The 16,281-nt window shown below is 35.9% G+C and overlaps 1 protein-coding gene across 3 annotated transcripts in view; it reads left to right on the forward strand.

The window, feature by feature from the left end:
- LOC123316468 (potassium voltage-gated channel protein Shaw-like) overlaps positions 1-16,281 on the forward strand; it is a 229,838-nt gene that overhangs the window by 197,511 nt on the left and 16,046 nt on the right. For all 3 annotated transcript variants that reach the window (XM_044902550.1, XM_044902551.1, XM_044902552.1), the window contains exons 7-8: positions 3,891-4,187; positions 15,886-16,095. In XM_044902550.1, the coding sequence (XP_044758485.1) occupies positions 3,891-4,187; positions 15,886-16,095 (507 nt within the window). The remainder of the gene's footprint in view (positions 1-3,890; positions 4,188-15,885; positions 16,096-16,281) is intronic.

A 16,281-nucleotide genomic window follows, 5' to 3' on the forward strand; every position in this document is an offset into this window, starting at 1 on the left:
AAGTTAGAAATGTTTCGACAGGCGTATCTCCCAGAAAAGTCATTCATTCATTCATTGCTGTATCCCGTTACCGAGAATTTAGATCCATAAAAAGCCAAAAAAAATAAAACTGTGTGCCCTCCTGTGACTGCAGAGACCCAGCCGTGACCTACAGATTCCATACTCCCGGCATGGATAGTCTCCAACCAGATCTGGCCGCCGCTGTATCCTTCTCGAGTCTTCATTTTAACTGTGTACCAAAGACCTCCACTGTGATCTATCTAACGCTAGTTGTTCCCAGTTATGATTGGCATCAACTGATTTTAGGGATTGATGCAGTATATCCTCAAACCGCTTATACTGGCCTCCTGGTTTCCTAGCTCCCTCTGTAAATTCGCCATACAAAGCTTTTTTGGGGAGTCTTGTTTCTTGCATCCTCAGAATGTGACCGCTACATCTGAGTAGGGCCCTCGTTATTTGAGTCTCAATTTTTATACAACTCGCGCGCTGCAAGACTTCTGCATTTGAAACTTTGTGGAACCATCTGATGTGCATTATTTGTCTTAGATGACGTTATTGCGTTTGTTCAAGCTTTCGGAGGACCGCTGCTTTGTAAACAGCTGTCTTGGTCTTCAGATTGAAGTCGTGATTTTGAAACACTCTGTCCTGAAGCTTCCAGAATGCCCGTGATGCCGAATTGATACGGTTTTGTATTTCCGTGTCTAGGTCAGCCCTAGTATAGGGAGAGGCAAGACTAGCAACCCACAGGCTCCACCACCTTACCGTAAATGAACCTGACAAACTCACTTTCGTGCCCAGTCGTCTACCAGTCCAACTGGAGACAGACGAGGTGATGGGCATGAGAACTGATCAGATAATCACTAGAACCAGCACGGATGGAACTTTCAGTTCTCTGATTCCAAGCAGAGACGAATGGCTCCATCACAAGGAATTCTATCTACAGGGACCTTGCTGGTTTACTGATGGCTCCAGAACCAGTCAGGGATCTGGAGCCGGAGTCTATAGTCGTAGACCCCTGACTAAACTCAGTGCTAGTCTGGGAAAGTCGGCGACAGCTTTTCAGGCAGAGATCTTCGCCATTGATCTGTGCTCAAGCCATTTGCTTAACATTGGTTGGGCGGTCAGATCAATAAAAATCCTAACGGATGGTCAAGCTGCGGTTAAATCTCTCGCGGCAGACAAATGCAACTCGGCACAGGTATTTTAATGCAGATCTAAACTCTCCAAATTGGGAAGTTTAAACAGACTGCAACTGATTTGGGTACCTGAACACTCTGGCTTCAGTGGCAACGATGCAACGGATGCTCTAGCCAGAGAAGGCGAGACATCAACGCTTATTGGCCCGGAACCCAGTATAGGAATTTCCAATTCCTTAATCAGGGACCGAAACAACAGCTGGATAAGGCAAAAAGTCCTGGAGTACTGGCGCAACCGTCCTGGACTGCGTCACTCGCATAGGGCTATTTCAATGCCTCCCAGCCCATACACCAGTCGTTGGCTAGGATTTTCTAGAACAAATCTGAGATCTATTATGGCGGCTTTCACAGGACACTGTAGACTCAGAGCCCACCTTAAAAAGCTCTGCCCCCGCTCTGCAGACTCTGCTTAGAGGAGGACGAAACAATTGAGCATATCCTCTGTGACAGCCCGGCGGCAGACAGGGTCAGACATGGAGTATTTGGTTCTCCGAAGATGTTCCTAGAGGAACTCAAGAATCACTCCCCCTCCAACATCATCTCCTTTTTGGGCAGGATGGGACTGGAGGTAGAGATCTGGCTCTATGAGCTTACCTGTGTGCTACAATAGACCGCTTGGTCGCAGTGGCAGGTTTGGGTTTATCCGTCCAACACACCCAGCAATCAGTAATCAGTAATCAGTAGCCCTAGTACTTATGAAGCTTCCCAAGTATTTGAAATGCTCGACCTAAAGTTTCACATTTTAAGTCGAAGAATGTGGAAATATTGCACATTTCCTGAATTTTGGAAATCTTGTCACAGGGTGTTCGTTTTTCAAATGAGAACCCTATTTTTTTATGATTGTGTTGGATTCTACAAAGAAAAATAATGATAATGTCCCAATATGTCACTGCTCTTAAAATGAATAATTCCTAATTTATTTGGGTATTTCTGAATTTATGTCGTATGTAGATTCAAATTAATAACATCTGCTAGATCTAATAATTTTATCTGAAATTCTTGTTTTATCCATTCAAATTCTGTACTTTTGTTTTTTTCAAATAAATCACTTGTGGATTATTGCAAAACTTCTATGACCGTATAGGTAGATTACTGATACTAAACAGATTTTATGAATTGTACTCTACGTACGATATGAATTCAGAAAATCCCAAATAACTCGGGAATTATCCATTTTAAGGACATTGACTTATTAGGATATTATTTGTCTTCGCAGACTCCAACGCGATAATGAAAATTAGGATTCTAATGTGAAAAACGATAGTTATGGGCAAATCTCAATCCCAATAATTTTTGACACATTTGAAACACCCTGTGGCAAGTATTTCAACGTTCAGCAAATGAACAATATTCACACATTCTTCGACTTCAAAAATGTGAAAACGGTTAGTGTTTAAGAAATTTAGAATGGGAATAACTAACTTCATTCAATTCATTCATTCATTCATTGCTGAGTGAATAGTCGTCTGCATATTGAAGTTCCGTGATAAACTTTGTACTTCAGAGACGCTTTAGTTATCAACCTCTATAAGAACAAAGGCGATACTTCGAATTGCAACAATTACAGGTGCATATCGTTGCTTAGTAAAATTCTCTCGAACATTATGGCTAATCGTCTGGTTCCACTCTTAGAAAAGCTATTACCTGAATCCCAGTGCGGTTTTCGACCAAATCGAGGTACGGTGGACCTAATTTTTACACTGCGACAGCTACAAGAGAAGGCCCGTGAACAACAATCAAGGATCTATACAGCCTTCATCGATTTAAGTAAGGCATTCGACTCGGTGAATCGGAGAGCGCTATGGAAAATCATGGCACGTCTTGAAGTACCCGAAAAATTCTTAGCAGTGTGTAAAAGCCTTCATACCAACAACACCGCTAGAATACAGCATAATGGCTCTATAACCGACCATTTCTCAACCAACTCTGGAATAAAACAAGGCTGCGTATTAGCGTCTTTACTGTTCAATATTTTCGCCATAGCTGTATCGAAAATTGCTGACATGAGTATGCCCTAAGAGGTGTTGGGATAAGATTCAGATTTGATGGAGGCCTGTTTAACCTGAAGCGCCTCAGAGCAAAAACTAACTTAATACTCAATAAACCTATCCCTTTTTTTCAGTTTTTTTTCTCGATATTTTGAAAACTATTTGAATGAATAAATGGTTTTAACAGTAATGTATTCAGCATTGAATACTCATCCATATCAGAAACAAAATTTTTTTTTTTTTACAAATATATTTTAACTCCTTGTATGAACTCAGGCTCCAAAAATATTTCAGCTTAGTATATTTGGCAGACACATATTCTTATTTGAAGAGGGAAATAAATAAGAGGGGAGGTGAGGAAATGGCACCCTTGAGTGAACTAAAGTTATATGAAAATTCGAACAGAATTAAAAGTGTGGACATTTTTTACTGCGGCTGAAATTATGAGCTACTGGAAGGGAGCAATTTATTAAGTTCCTGACTTCTTGATATTTTAATTTCTTCCAATAATTTTGTGAAGCTTTATATTTCCCAAGATTGAATTCACCACTTCTATTGAAAACATGGAATGAAATTGTATTTTCAGAAGGAAAAATGTGAGGCATACGAGTACTCCAAGTTCATAAAATAATTTTATTCATCTTGAGAGCTGAATGTTATATGGAGTTCCAGTGTTTTACCTAATTCTGAATTCTATGTTTTTCAGGTGGCACCAAATTTAATCGAATTCATAGAATCTCCCGTCAATTTAATCGATTTCGCAGCCACGTTGATCTTCTACATCGACATGGCGTACAACTTCGAGACGAAATCGGAACTGCTGGACTTTATCAGTATTATAAGGATCTTAAGACTGTTCAAGCTCACTAGACATTCGCCTGGACTGAAGATTTTGATCCATACATTCAAGGCTTCAGCGAAGGAACTGGGGCTTCTGGTGTTCTTTTTGGTGCTCGGAATTGTGGTCTTCGCCAGTCTGGTGTTTTACGCTGAAAAATTGCAGGTAAACAACGCTAACTGATCAAAATGTGACTAGAGTTCGCTCGAGAGCTCAAGCGAGTTAAGTTGTGTTATTTATGAATGAAACTGTACCCGACCAGCTCCTATGAAGAGTAAGACTTATGAAATTTGGCTAGAATTTTTTTAACATTTGATTTAACTATAATGATGCCAACGAGACTTTGGTTTTCGAGACGAGATGAGACTTTGCTCGGTCTCGCAGTGGTCTCGTAGGCTCGTGAATATTTTGGACAACAAAGGAGTTTTGCTTCCGAACTTGGAAACACTGGAATCATGTCTTACTATTTATATCACTTTTTTCCATTTCTCCCCATAGGAACAAGGTTTCAAAATCAAGAGAAAATAAGTTGTTTTAATCGAAAATTTCAACACAATGATCGAGAGCAGAAATTCTTCATTCTACTGCAATAATCATTTCAAAACGAACGCACTTCTATTGGTAAATAGAAGGGTATGCACCTATATGTAAAACACGAGGGTGGTTTTTAATAAATTTCATAAATATTCCATTCATTTTTGCGTTCACTTCAAAAAGTTAATATATCCTGAAGTGAAGCGCTGTGGCCAAAATAAATAATAATAAAATTCAATCAATGGGGTTCTTGCGTTTTGCAGCCAATAAATTAGTGAAATAAGATTATTCTCCACGTGTTGGCGATTTCCTAGGAACCGCAATTCTCATTATTTCAGGGGAAACATTGATAGTGAGCATTCACTGATAATATACATGGTGATTCGTGACTATTGAGACATACAGGGTGGGCTTTTTAAAACGAAACAGACCAGACAACGGGCGCAATAAATTTATTTAGAAAAAATGCTCGGACACGTCGATTTTCACTTCGAAGGGGACAACTTTTAAGGTCAAATTCACAACTATATCGCTTCAACCCTTAGTGTTAGAACACCAACCCCTAAATTTTGAATATGAAAGATAGGGTGAGTGATACCTCATTTGAAAGGCCTTTTTATCCTGAATTCAGCGTATTAATTTTTTTCTCATTTAATGCATTCGTTTTCGAGATATTTAATTTTGAATTTCGTACAGTACCAGTCATTCCGCTAACCATGCTATGTGAAATCATCAATTATTTGACTAATTTCTGTGGTTACGATGGTAACTGTTAATTGTCAACATTAGACAACGAGATAATTATTATTGGTAATTACTTTCTTCAACAATTTAGGTGAAAATGGTTTATTCTTTTTCAGAAAGAATTGAAATTATTTCTTTATTTTTCAAGAATAACGAATGTGGTTCTAAAACGAACTTTCTGCAGATGTGCTTTTTTGGGTGCGATCGATTGAATAAATCTGCTGTACGATTCCCGCATTCGTTATTCTTGAAAAATAAAGAAGTAATTTCCATTCTTTCTGAAAAAGAATAAACCATTTTCACCTTAATTGTTGAAGAAAGTAATTACCAATAATAATGATTTAGTTGTCTAATGTTGACAATTAACGGTTACCATCGTAACCACAGAATGAATTAGTCAAATAATTGATGATTTCACATAGCATGGTTAGCGGAATGACTGGTACTGTACGAAATTCAAAATTGAATATCTCGAAAACGAATGCATTAAATGAGGAAAAAATTAATACACTGAATTCAGGATAAGAAGGCCTTTCAAATAAGGTATCACTCACCCTATCTTTCCTATTCAAAATTTAGGGGTTGTTGTTCTAACACTAAGGGTTGAAGCGATAAAGTTGGGAATTTGACCTCAAAAGTTGTCCCCCTCGAAGTAAAAATCGACGTGTCCGAGCATTTTTTCGAAATGAATTTATTGCGCCCGTTATCTCTTCTGTTTCGTTTTAAAAAGCCCACCCTATATACTAAGGATAGAAATACAGCGGCAGCGATAGGACCAAATATGCTTTGAAAAGCTTTTGCTGTTGGAAAAACTCGCAGGGTATTGAAGTTGAAAGAGAATAAATTATAATGCCTCAGTAAAATTAATTCACCCGAAGAAATATCATTCAGCACACAATGTTTTTTCTGATATTCGAAAGAATACTTAATTGCGTGTTGATCAGAAACTTTTAAAATTATCGTTTTCACACATTATCACCAATATTATGAGCAAATGATTTTTACATTCTTCTTATCTCATCACTAGTTTAATCATCGAAGTCATTCATGTGGCGGCCGATATAGCAAAATTTGAAGTAATACATAAAATAAGATTATGTAGCGGTGTTCGATATAAAGAAATCGCATCGTTGTAGTGTGGCGTTCCACAGCTGCCTTAGATGTAAAGGAAAATATTGTTACGATCCGTTTTATTACCTTTTATTTTTTTATTATAAATTAATTTGTAATTCAAATCAACGGAATACGGAATCGCAACTAAATTCAATGCTCAACTATAAAATAAGTGACTTTTCTAAAAAAAATATTCTGACAGGCAATTCTATCCCTTTTTTTTTATGTCTCCATGCCTACCCAAAATTTTCTAACACAGCAAACTAAACGAAATTATTTTCAGAAAACTTAAACCATAACAAAATCCCCAAAATTAAAATATTTTTTCCCCAAATTGAAAATTTTGGGAATAAACATTTTAAATTTAACAAACTGAATTTTACACACACAAAAAAAAATCATCAATTATCAACCTAAATCTTTTTTCTTGAACTTTTATGATTTCTCCATTTTTTTCTCTTTTTTCTCCTTAAATAACTCTCTCCAATCCATTCCACTCCCTCTCTCACTCTTTGGATGATATTCACCCATTTTCTGTTCCTTGTGTCATTCCACTTCCTTATATATGCTCCTTCTTCATCATAGACCATGACAATGCTCGATTTACCAATTCCTCAACATTCCTAATTAATGGCACTAGGACAGTATATTTTTCTTTTACTTTTCCATTGAAATTCCATTTTTTATCCCCTAACTTGATTATTTCTGGCGTAGAATTTTCTCTGTGCATGACTCTTTCTGATGGTCCTTTTTGTATTTCATCATTCTCCTTTATTTCGTTTATGTCATCATCCAGTTGTTCCTGTACCTCTTTTCGAATATAATGCTCTGTAAAATCTAATTCCTCCTGATTTCGTCTCTCTGCTTTTTGTTCCATTGATAAAATATTTGTTTCTTTGTTCTCCATTCTCTCTGCACATTCTTTAATTTTTCCTTTTATTTCCGTACCATTTTGACCAAATTTTTCAAATTGTTGATCCAACTTCATGAATTGTTCATTCAGTTTGTCAGAATGCTCTTCAAATTTCTCAAAATGTTCAGCAAGCTCATCGAATTTCTTGTTTATATCTTCTCTCATCTTCAAAATAAAATCCAGTATAATGGAATTATTGTTTTCTTGTGCTCCAGCTAAACTCTTGTTTCTGGATTACATATTTTGAGTGTTTCTATCACTCAAATCGCCACACGTTGGTTGCGCCATTTTGTTACGATCCGTTTAATATTTCCTTTATTTTATATTATGCATTAATTTGTTATTACAATCAACGGAATACGGAATTTAAAAAAAAAAACTATTCAATTCTCAACTGAAATAAGTGACTTTTCTCCAATTTATTCTCACTGACAATCTCATATCTTTTTTTTTATGTCTCCATGCCTACCCAAAATTTTCTAACACAGCAAACTAAACGAAATTATTTTTAGAAAACTCAAACCATAACAATATCTTTATTTTCAGAAAACTGCCAGAGATAACCTCAATAAAGCATATATATTTGAAACCAGAAGAAAGAGCTTCATCGATTAGGAAAATAAAATACAGGCTCTACCATTTGAAAAAACAAGAGTTAACATAAAATTTCGAGGTTTACGATGCTTTTATGCATTTCCTAGTACTGAATTCTTAATGCCCATAGAAATACTACAAATTTGCTCATTTGAACGTTGACCCTGTACTTTCCCGAATAGTTGGGGAGCCGACAATGCTAAATCGGGATTTACTCGAGGGTCGCGTGGACCTAGTCGTGAGGACCTAGTGGATTTTGAAAATTAGATGGTAGAAAATAAAAAATGTTCTATGATATATGCATTTTCAGTGGTGGGGAAAGCGTGTGTGCAGGTTTCCAAAGATGTGAAAAAAAATCGTCAGGTGTATATACTCGAGCGTATCAGATTAAAATACTGTATATGCCATTACGTATCTCTGATAATGAATTCATGTTAATCTAACAGTTTTAGTGGTGGGGCTAGCCGTACGGAAGAGTTGAAATGGTGGAAAAAGATTATTTTTCGAGCTTGCCAGACTTTCAAACGACATGTTAATTGGACCCAAAGGAAGCTACCCTTCAAAAGACTGACAATTTGAACGTGACGCAGGGTCACAGCGGTCCTTTGAATATGCAAAAAAATTTGTTAGGTATAAATACTCTAGCATGTCAGATTCTCATACAGACGGTATTGCAGACGTGTTGGTCCATTAATCTGACATTAATCAGGGGGAGTTTTCTAAATCTGACAGTTTGAAGATGATAACAAGGCATTTTTTTAAATATCTCCATTCCTCTGTACTTATAATCATTTCTGTATTCATTATGAAAGTTGTAGATAATGAAATTCTATACAACTCTTTTGTCTGAGGCATTTTTTCATACCCTTAATCGTTTTTGAGCTAAAAGGGTGATAAGGACAAGGAGCTTAGCCACACATGGAAAGGTCAAGGTTAATGTAGAAAACCACCCTAATGTACATTTATAGCCATCTACGTTTAAGCGTAGAAAAAATTACTACAGACAAAATTTGTAAAAACTGTTATACTGTATAGCTTTTATAAATGCAAAAACAATTTAATGCCCAGAAGAGGAGATAATTCAAGAAAACTAATTTTGTGACCTTTACGGCCAATTTTTACTGTTTCGGCTTGCTGAAACTGTCAGATTATATTTGTTCCGTTATCATTAGCTTCAAATTAAGACAAAAAGCCACTGCGGTCGAGAATTTACACATAACGAATATTCAAAAATCGTTGTCGGGAGCACAATATTCATTCAACAAATTTAAAAGAATTATCACTTTTATAATTATACTTCCAAAGACAAATAACACTGATCGACAAAATTATAGCTTTGTTCTCCCACCTAAGGAAAATATATATATTTTTAATCTTCGTAGCCAATCTTCGCACGATAAATAAAAAGTGGAAGTTAGCTCTTGTTGTTTTTTAATAATTATATTCATGATTTTTAACAAAAACAATGCATTATAATATTTGCAATGGTGTAAAAGATTCCGATCGCTTAGATCTTTTGTCTTTTCTGCTGTAGGACGACTCCAGTATTTCTCTAACTATGGACCAATAATCAGCAAGCATAGAGGGTTCCCCTTTGCCTTGGTAGCGTTTTTCGAATGACGCGATGTCTTGATGGAATCGCTCTTCATGCTCGTCACTTACGGCTCCCATATTTTGTGGAAAGACATTAATATGTGATTGCAAAAAGTGTATTTTTAAGCCCGTTCGCAACAGCCGAGAATTCTCTAGAGAATTCGCTCGAAAATTCATGCGCCGTGAATTATATACCGTTGCATACGCACTTTCGGTAGAATTCTCTGTTCAGTTGCATACAAAATAATCTCTGCCGTTTTCTTGCGAGAATTTTGTAGAGAATTCTCGGCTGTTGCAAACGGGCTTTAAGGACATGTTGCATCCCATTTTTTGATGAGCCTGTAACATCGTTTTGACGATATTTACATATTGCGGAGATTTGTGATTGCCAAGAAAATTTTCGGTCACTTCTACAAAGGACAACCAGGCTTTTTTTTCAAAGTCATTCAATGCTGTCAGAAACTGAACTTGTTTCAATAGTTTGTTTATTTTATAAAGTATCGTAGGGTACAGAAATGCCAACATGGACAATTCACGCATGTCTTTTGATAACGGGAGCTAAACAAACGTAAGTACTATTTTTTTTGTAATTAGGTGAGGGATACCTAACAAAAAAAATATAAATCTCTTAGGTGGGAGAACCCTTGTTGAATAGTGTAATTTGAAAAAATCACTTGGTAGATTAACTAGAGTATATGCGTTATAGGTAATTATAATTAAATTGAAATACTTACTTCACAAAACGTTATGACCTAACTAGGTGACTTTTACGAGACTCTCGCACGAGACTCGAGACAAGACTATAGAACACGAGACGAGACTTCATATCTTATTGGCGAGACGATACTTCAAAACGTTGGTCTCGGGACATCACTATGGCACCTAGAAAAAAGGGTTTCATAAGAGGAAAAAAACAAAAAAGAAGTCTTATGACGTAATCTCACAGTAACATATTGGTGGGCTGAATCATTTAAAAAAATTTCCTATACCTATTTCGAGATCTAGAGGGTGAAATGACCTACCTCCCAAGGAGGCACCTAATGAGAATAATGCCCGTTTTCACGGATGATTAAATTTGAAGGGGCTCTTGAGCCCATTCACGTGACATTTCTACCAACATAGCTACCATTTCTAGGAGACAACTTTCAGGGAACACTGTATTGTCCTACAAACGTTGGTTGAGAACCAAATTGTGACTGTGCGTAACTATCACGTAAATTGGTCAATTTTGGCGAGAATGTTTTTTATTCGAAGATCTGGAAGACTGTTTTGTGAAGAAACCCTTCTACACTGTGATTTGTTAGACTTGGACTAAACTTCAATGTGTAACGTAATATCCTACCCTATGCCAAATTATACGCGCTAGTTCCAAGTTCAATATTTTCAGCATCCCTTTTTAGACGCGAAGGGAAAAAGCCTCCTCTATGAAATATCACGTCCTTCTTGGGCTCAACTTGGGCGGTGGCCAAGTCTAACTTCGTCCGGTTATCCGAAGCGAGAATTTTATTTGAATTGTGAGGGAGTACGTGTGTATTGGCCTAGGGTTACCTGGATGCGAGCCAGCCCTCAGATTATTAATCGCATATATCATGCGTTGAGGATATATATTACATTATACATTACAAACTCGTTTCCCTTGTTTTAATTAGATTAAACTTGGGTATTCGACTAGGGAATCTCTTCCGGTTTGAGGCATGATGATTTGAGGGTTTGTATACTTGATACTATAGTTTCTGGGATTAATTATCGGGTAAAAGATGTTTCACTGAAGTGAACATTCGAGAATTATATATGGGATGAGGGAAAATTGATGGAACACCTCGGAAAATAGAAGGTTTTCCTGATATTCTGTTACAGGTATTACAATTGACAATGTGTTGTACTTCTTATAGTATTTTATAATTTAAATGAAAATGGTGAAAAAGGCCATGAATAAATCAATTAATAAAACATTCAACGCGAAGCTCTAAGCAGTCTGAAGAATATGTACCCCAATGTCATGCTTACAGCGCAACGAAATCTCCTTTTAAATCTAGAATATACTATACAGGGTGAGTCTTCCACTCGTACAAATATTTCAACAGTAGATTTTTGAGGTCAAAAAAAACACTTTCTTCCTTACGCATTTTTTCCGATTCGGCCCTGATAAAAAGATATAGCCATAAAGCCATTTCAAGTTTTCATAATGAACTGTGCCACCTCGGTGCCACCCCTGGAAAAACAAAATTACATCCAGAATATCTAGCTGAATCTGCGCCGTTACACATCTGTAGATCTTTTGAACAGAGTTGTATTCAGTCAAAATACCCAATTTTTTTAATTTCACAGATATCTACTTTTCAATTTTTAAAAAATCAAATTACTCGAAAACGGCGCATTATACGAAGAAATATGAGGCATACTTTCCTTTTACAAAATTGTCAAATATTTATTATTCCAACTTAGTTCCGAGAGTTTGGTTCTTTAAATTTTTGGTATTTTTATGGCAGGTAATGGTCATAATGAGAAAACTGGAAGACGTGGATGATATCTTGCGTTCGAAAAACATTCGTCGAATGAATGAAAATATTTATTTTTCTATCAAGTGCGGAAAGTGATACTTGCGGGCAAGACACTTTCCGCAAGAGTTAGGAACATTATCTTTTCTACAAGTGGTTGAAATGTATAAATATATCCATTTCACGAAACAGATCATATCTCATTTGATAAATTCATATAACGTGCGTTCAAAAAAATTCGTCGTCAAGTAGGCTATGGAATTTTGAACGTCGATATTTCGTGTCTAAACGTAATTCTTAGCTCGTGCTTTACTATTTTCCAGGTGAACTGTCATTTTAGCATTTTGGGTTGTTGTTGAATTAACCCTTAATAACCTGAGTTATGATCACTATTCTTATTGAATAAAAATTCTTTATAGAGTGTACAAGACAAAAACAACTCAATTTCTGTTTGAAAATTGTATGGTTTTTGTTTGAGAAAAATGGTGTTACATATATGTAACGCTAATAGCTACAGTTACTGAGAAATAAAATAGATTTGCCAGTGAAATTTGCGTTACATATGTGTAACACTAGGTTATTATGGGTTAAAATTATCAGCAAATTATAAAGATGATTTTTACGGACGTGTGAAAGACTTTTACTATTGAATTCTACTTCAAAATTGGAAAGAAAATTGAAGGAAAATGGAAATATTCTGTTCCGGCGACTTCATTGAAGCCTATGTTGCTGTAGATTATGAAGAATGAATTTTTCCATTGTACTGTTTTGCGATGTGTTGACGAAACAGGTATGTTAAAACGAAAAAGGAAGTGGTATACCAAAAAAGAAAACTCTAGAGTTCAGTAATAATGAAAACATGGTGACAGAAGCTCGACAAACCTCTCTTCAGATTTTATCTCAAGTGGATGGAGAGATGCCACCCGATTTTGAAAAAAAGATATCCATTTGTTTCCATAAAGATTGACATGTTATCAGAAAACTGAAAAGGTTGTGATTACCTAACCTTGTAGCATCCGAGAAAAATTGATGAATGAACCGATGCATACTGACAGTATGCAGTCAAAGGCAAAATGTGGACCTACTTTCTTTTATGGAACAATAGCAGAACGTTATGAAGGAGAAAGCATCATGCCTTTTTATAGCTGAATTGAATTTTAATAAATTGTCCAATAGCTATTTTCATGTAATTCATTTCTTTTAGTTTAGTCATGGATTTTCAGTAATGACTGAATCAATTCAATATTTATAGAGAATTAATAAACATTTTATTGAGAATCTTAGGCCCAGTTTCACAATATATGGTTAACCCAAAGTTATGTAGTGACCAGTGGTTAAATCAAAAATTCTGTTTCACAAAGTGTGGTTTATCGTTTGACCTAAAGTAAACTTGTGGTCGACTTGACCCCGAAAATTTCATGAGTTAACTATGAGTTGCCTGGACATAGAAGTTTCGTGGCGTATGCTTTTCTGCATAGATAACATATTTTGAGTTCTGTCAGAGACAAGTCAGCATTTCTTCGGGAATACTGGTTAGGAAGCGTTTCACATTTATTGGGTGTTTATTAGTTATTATTTACGATTATCGTGGACGATTATGATGAAAACTCATAGTAGTGATGAGAAAACAGTGACGCCTAAACATTTGGAGCTAGGAGGAATTATTTTGAGTAGTATGTCGACCTGGATTTCTTCTGTAGATTCAGAAACACAGTGGAAAGGAAGGCAGTTGGAAGCTTGGAAGCGAAGAATCTCAGCTCCTTCAATGAGAATATTAAAAGTATAGATGCAATGATGATGATTAAGTTCACAGCTTTTTTACATAACATATCTTGTAATGAAAATGAAAGACAACCTCCTTCATGAGGAGAAGAAGAAGCAATGAATTCATATCAAAATGTTGCTGTGCCCCCTACAGGGGATCAAGAATTATTGTCAAATAATAGAACTAGAGGAACTAGACTGAATCTTATGAATAGTTATTATGCAAATATGTTAAATTAGAGTGGTGAAATTAGAATTTTTGAAATATATCAAAGCATCTCAATTCAAACTCAAATAATCAATAAAAATAGGCTTTTGTAGAATTGTTGAGGAAAACACCTAGATAGATTTAAATTATTCAAGGAACTTTAAGTTATAATTGCAAAACTCAATTTTGTTTGAATTTTTCAATAAAGTAATAATTTCTATTGTTCCAGCACAGTTGCACTGTTTTTTCTTATTTCGCACAAGAAAAAACGAACGCTTCATCTTCACTCAAATCAAAATCCAAACGAAAAATAACCTTTAGGCAATTATGAAACTCATATCAGCACAGAACATCAAACATTCATACGGTGCTCATACGTTTTATTCGTTTTCTGTCATACTCATAACAATTTCTATATTCTTAAGTTCTTGTTTCACAGAAATACGAAATGTCAGTAATAAATAACCCAAAAGTAGATCTATCGTACACGAAAAACATTACCAACCTTCAGAAAAAAATTTAAACCGATGGTCAAAAAACCATCACTCGTTTTATTGTTGTGAAACGAGCATCTTTTTAAACCTTGGGTTAACTCAAAGGTAGTGGTTAATAAACCACCACTGGTTACCAATGATTGTGAAACTGGGCCTTACTGTGATTTATTCATATGACTGAAGTAACTAGAACCTTCTTACAAAAAACATACTACCACGATCAATTCAAGATTCATGTCTCTTACGTATGAAAATAGTGGACGGTTAAAATTTTTACGAAGAACTTTTCTAACCGCCTCAGATTGTTTGGATTCTTGTCATCTTACTCAATGAAAGAAATGCTTTTCGTAAGTTGGGTGAAATTTACAGGTAACCTTTTCTGAAAAGTGCCTTTCCGTACAAAATTACGATATATAGGTTAATGTCATCATTGTTTACATTTTGGGAAGATGAAGTAATTCAAGGAAAGACATACGTTCAGCCACCGAACATCAGCCTTCAAAATTTCATAGCCTACTTGACGACGAATTTTTTTGAACGCACGTTATATAATGACAGACATAATTCTGCATGTCGTTACCATGGTTTTCTCATAGTTGGCGTTCGATGCATAGAGACATGATAGAATTTTATTTACTCTATGATATTTGCGTGCAGGAAAAACCCCTGCTAATCCAGCAAGTGGTTTTCCTACACCTTTTGGGAAAGTGACTCTTTGCAACTTTCAATGTGTGCGGGAAAAAGGTTGAACGCGCACGCTTGTAGAAGAACTATATTCCGAAATCCATTTCATTCCATGAAACCATTTGTGAGATATAACTAGAATAACGTTTTTTTGTGGTTATTCAACATCTTGTATCTTTTGAATCGAGCCGATTCGGAGAAAATGGTAAACGGGAAAAGTGTTTCTTTTGACCTCAAGAATCTACTGTCAAAATATTTGTACGAGTCAAAGAGTCACTCTGCATAGATATTTTCCTCTTCTCATCAATCCAATGCTTGGAAAAAGGATCAATGAATTAACGTTCGTAATATTCCCTGAAAAATATCATCACTTGTACTCGAGGCATCGAAATTAATTTCACAAAATGCGTCTCAATATGAAAACATTGAAAACCATTCGTCCTTTTAATATTTGGTTTTAATCGATTCAACACTCTTTGAGAACATGATCTGGTATATTGTCGTATATATCCACCATAACATTGGATGACTATAAGAATTGATACCTTAGCGATTTTCTCGAAGAAAAAAGCGAGTCATCATACGCAAATAAATACTTCTGTAATATCCTAATCCGACCGAAAGTCTGGCATAATTTCAGCAAAACAAGTATACAAGATCACTGACCACGAATGAAACACTAATTATTAATCCAGTTCCATTCAGACAAATATTCATTTTGCAGCATAATCCAACCAACAATTTCAAGAGTATTCCAGAGGGTCTCTGGTGGGCCATTGTAACAATGACGACAGTGGGTTACGGAGATATGGCTCCAAAAACGTACGCAGGCATGTTCGTTGGAGCTCTATGTGCATTAGCCGGAGTCCTGACCATTGCCCTGCCAGTTCCAGTTATAGTGTCGAATTTTTCGATGTTTTATTCCCACACTCAGGTAAGAAATGAATAAGTTACATCTAATGAATAAAATCGTGATAAACTAGTGGAGAGAATCGCTCAATCCATGAAGGTCTCGTTAGGATAGAAATTCTGCTCGAACACGAAAATATATAAATCAGACGTGACGTTGTTTTCGTTAAAATTTATGTTTTCCTGGGAAACAGTTCCTAAAGGACGTTCG

This window comes from Coccinella septempunctata, chromosome 7 (genome assembly GCF_907165205.1).
Source record: "Coccinella septempunctata chromosome 7, icCocSept1.1, whole genome shotgun sequence".
In the NCBI taxonomy this organism is placed as follows: domain Eukaryota; kingdom Metazoa; phylum Arthropoda; class Insecta; order Coleoptera; family Coccinellidae; genus Coccinella; species Coccinella septempunctata.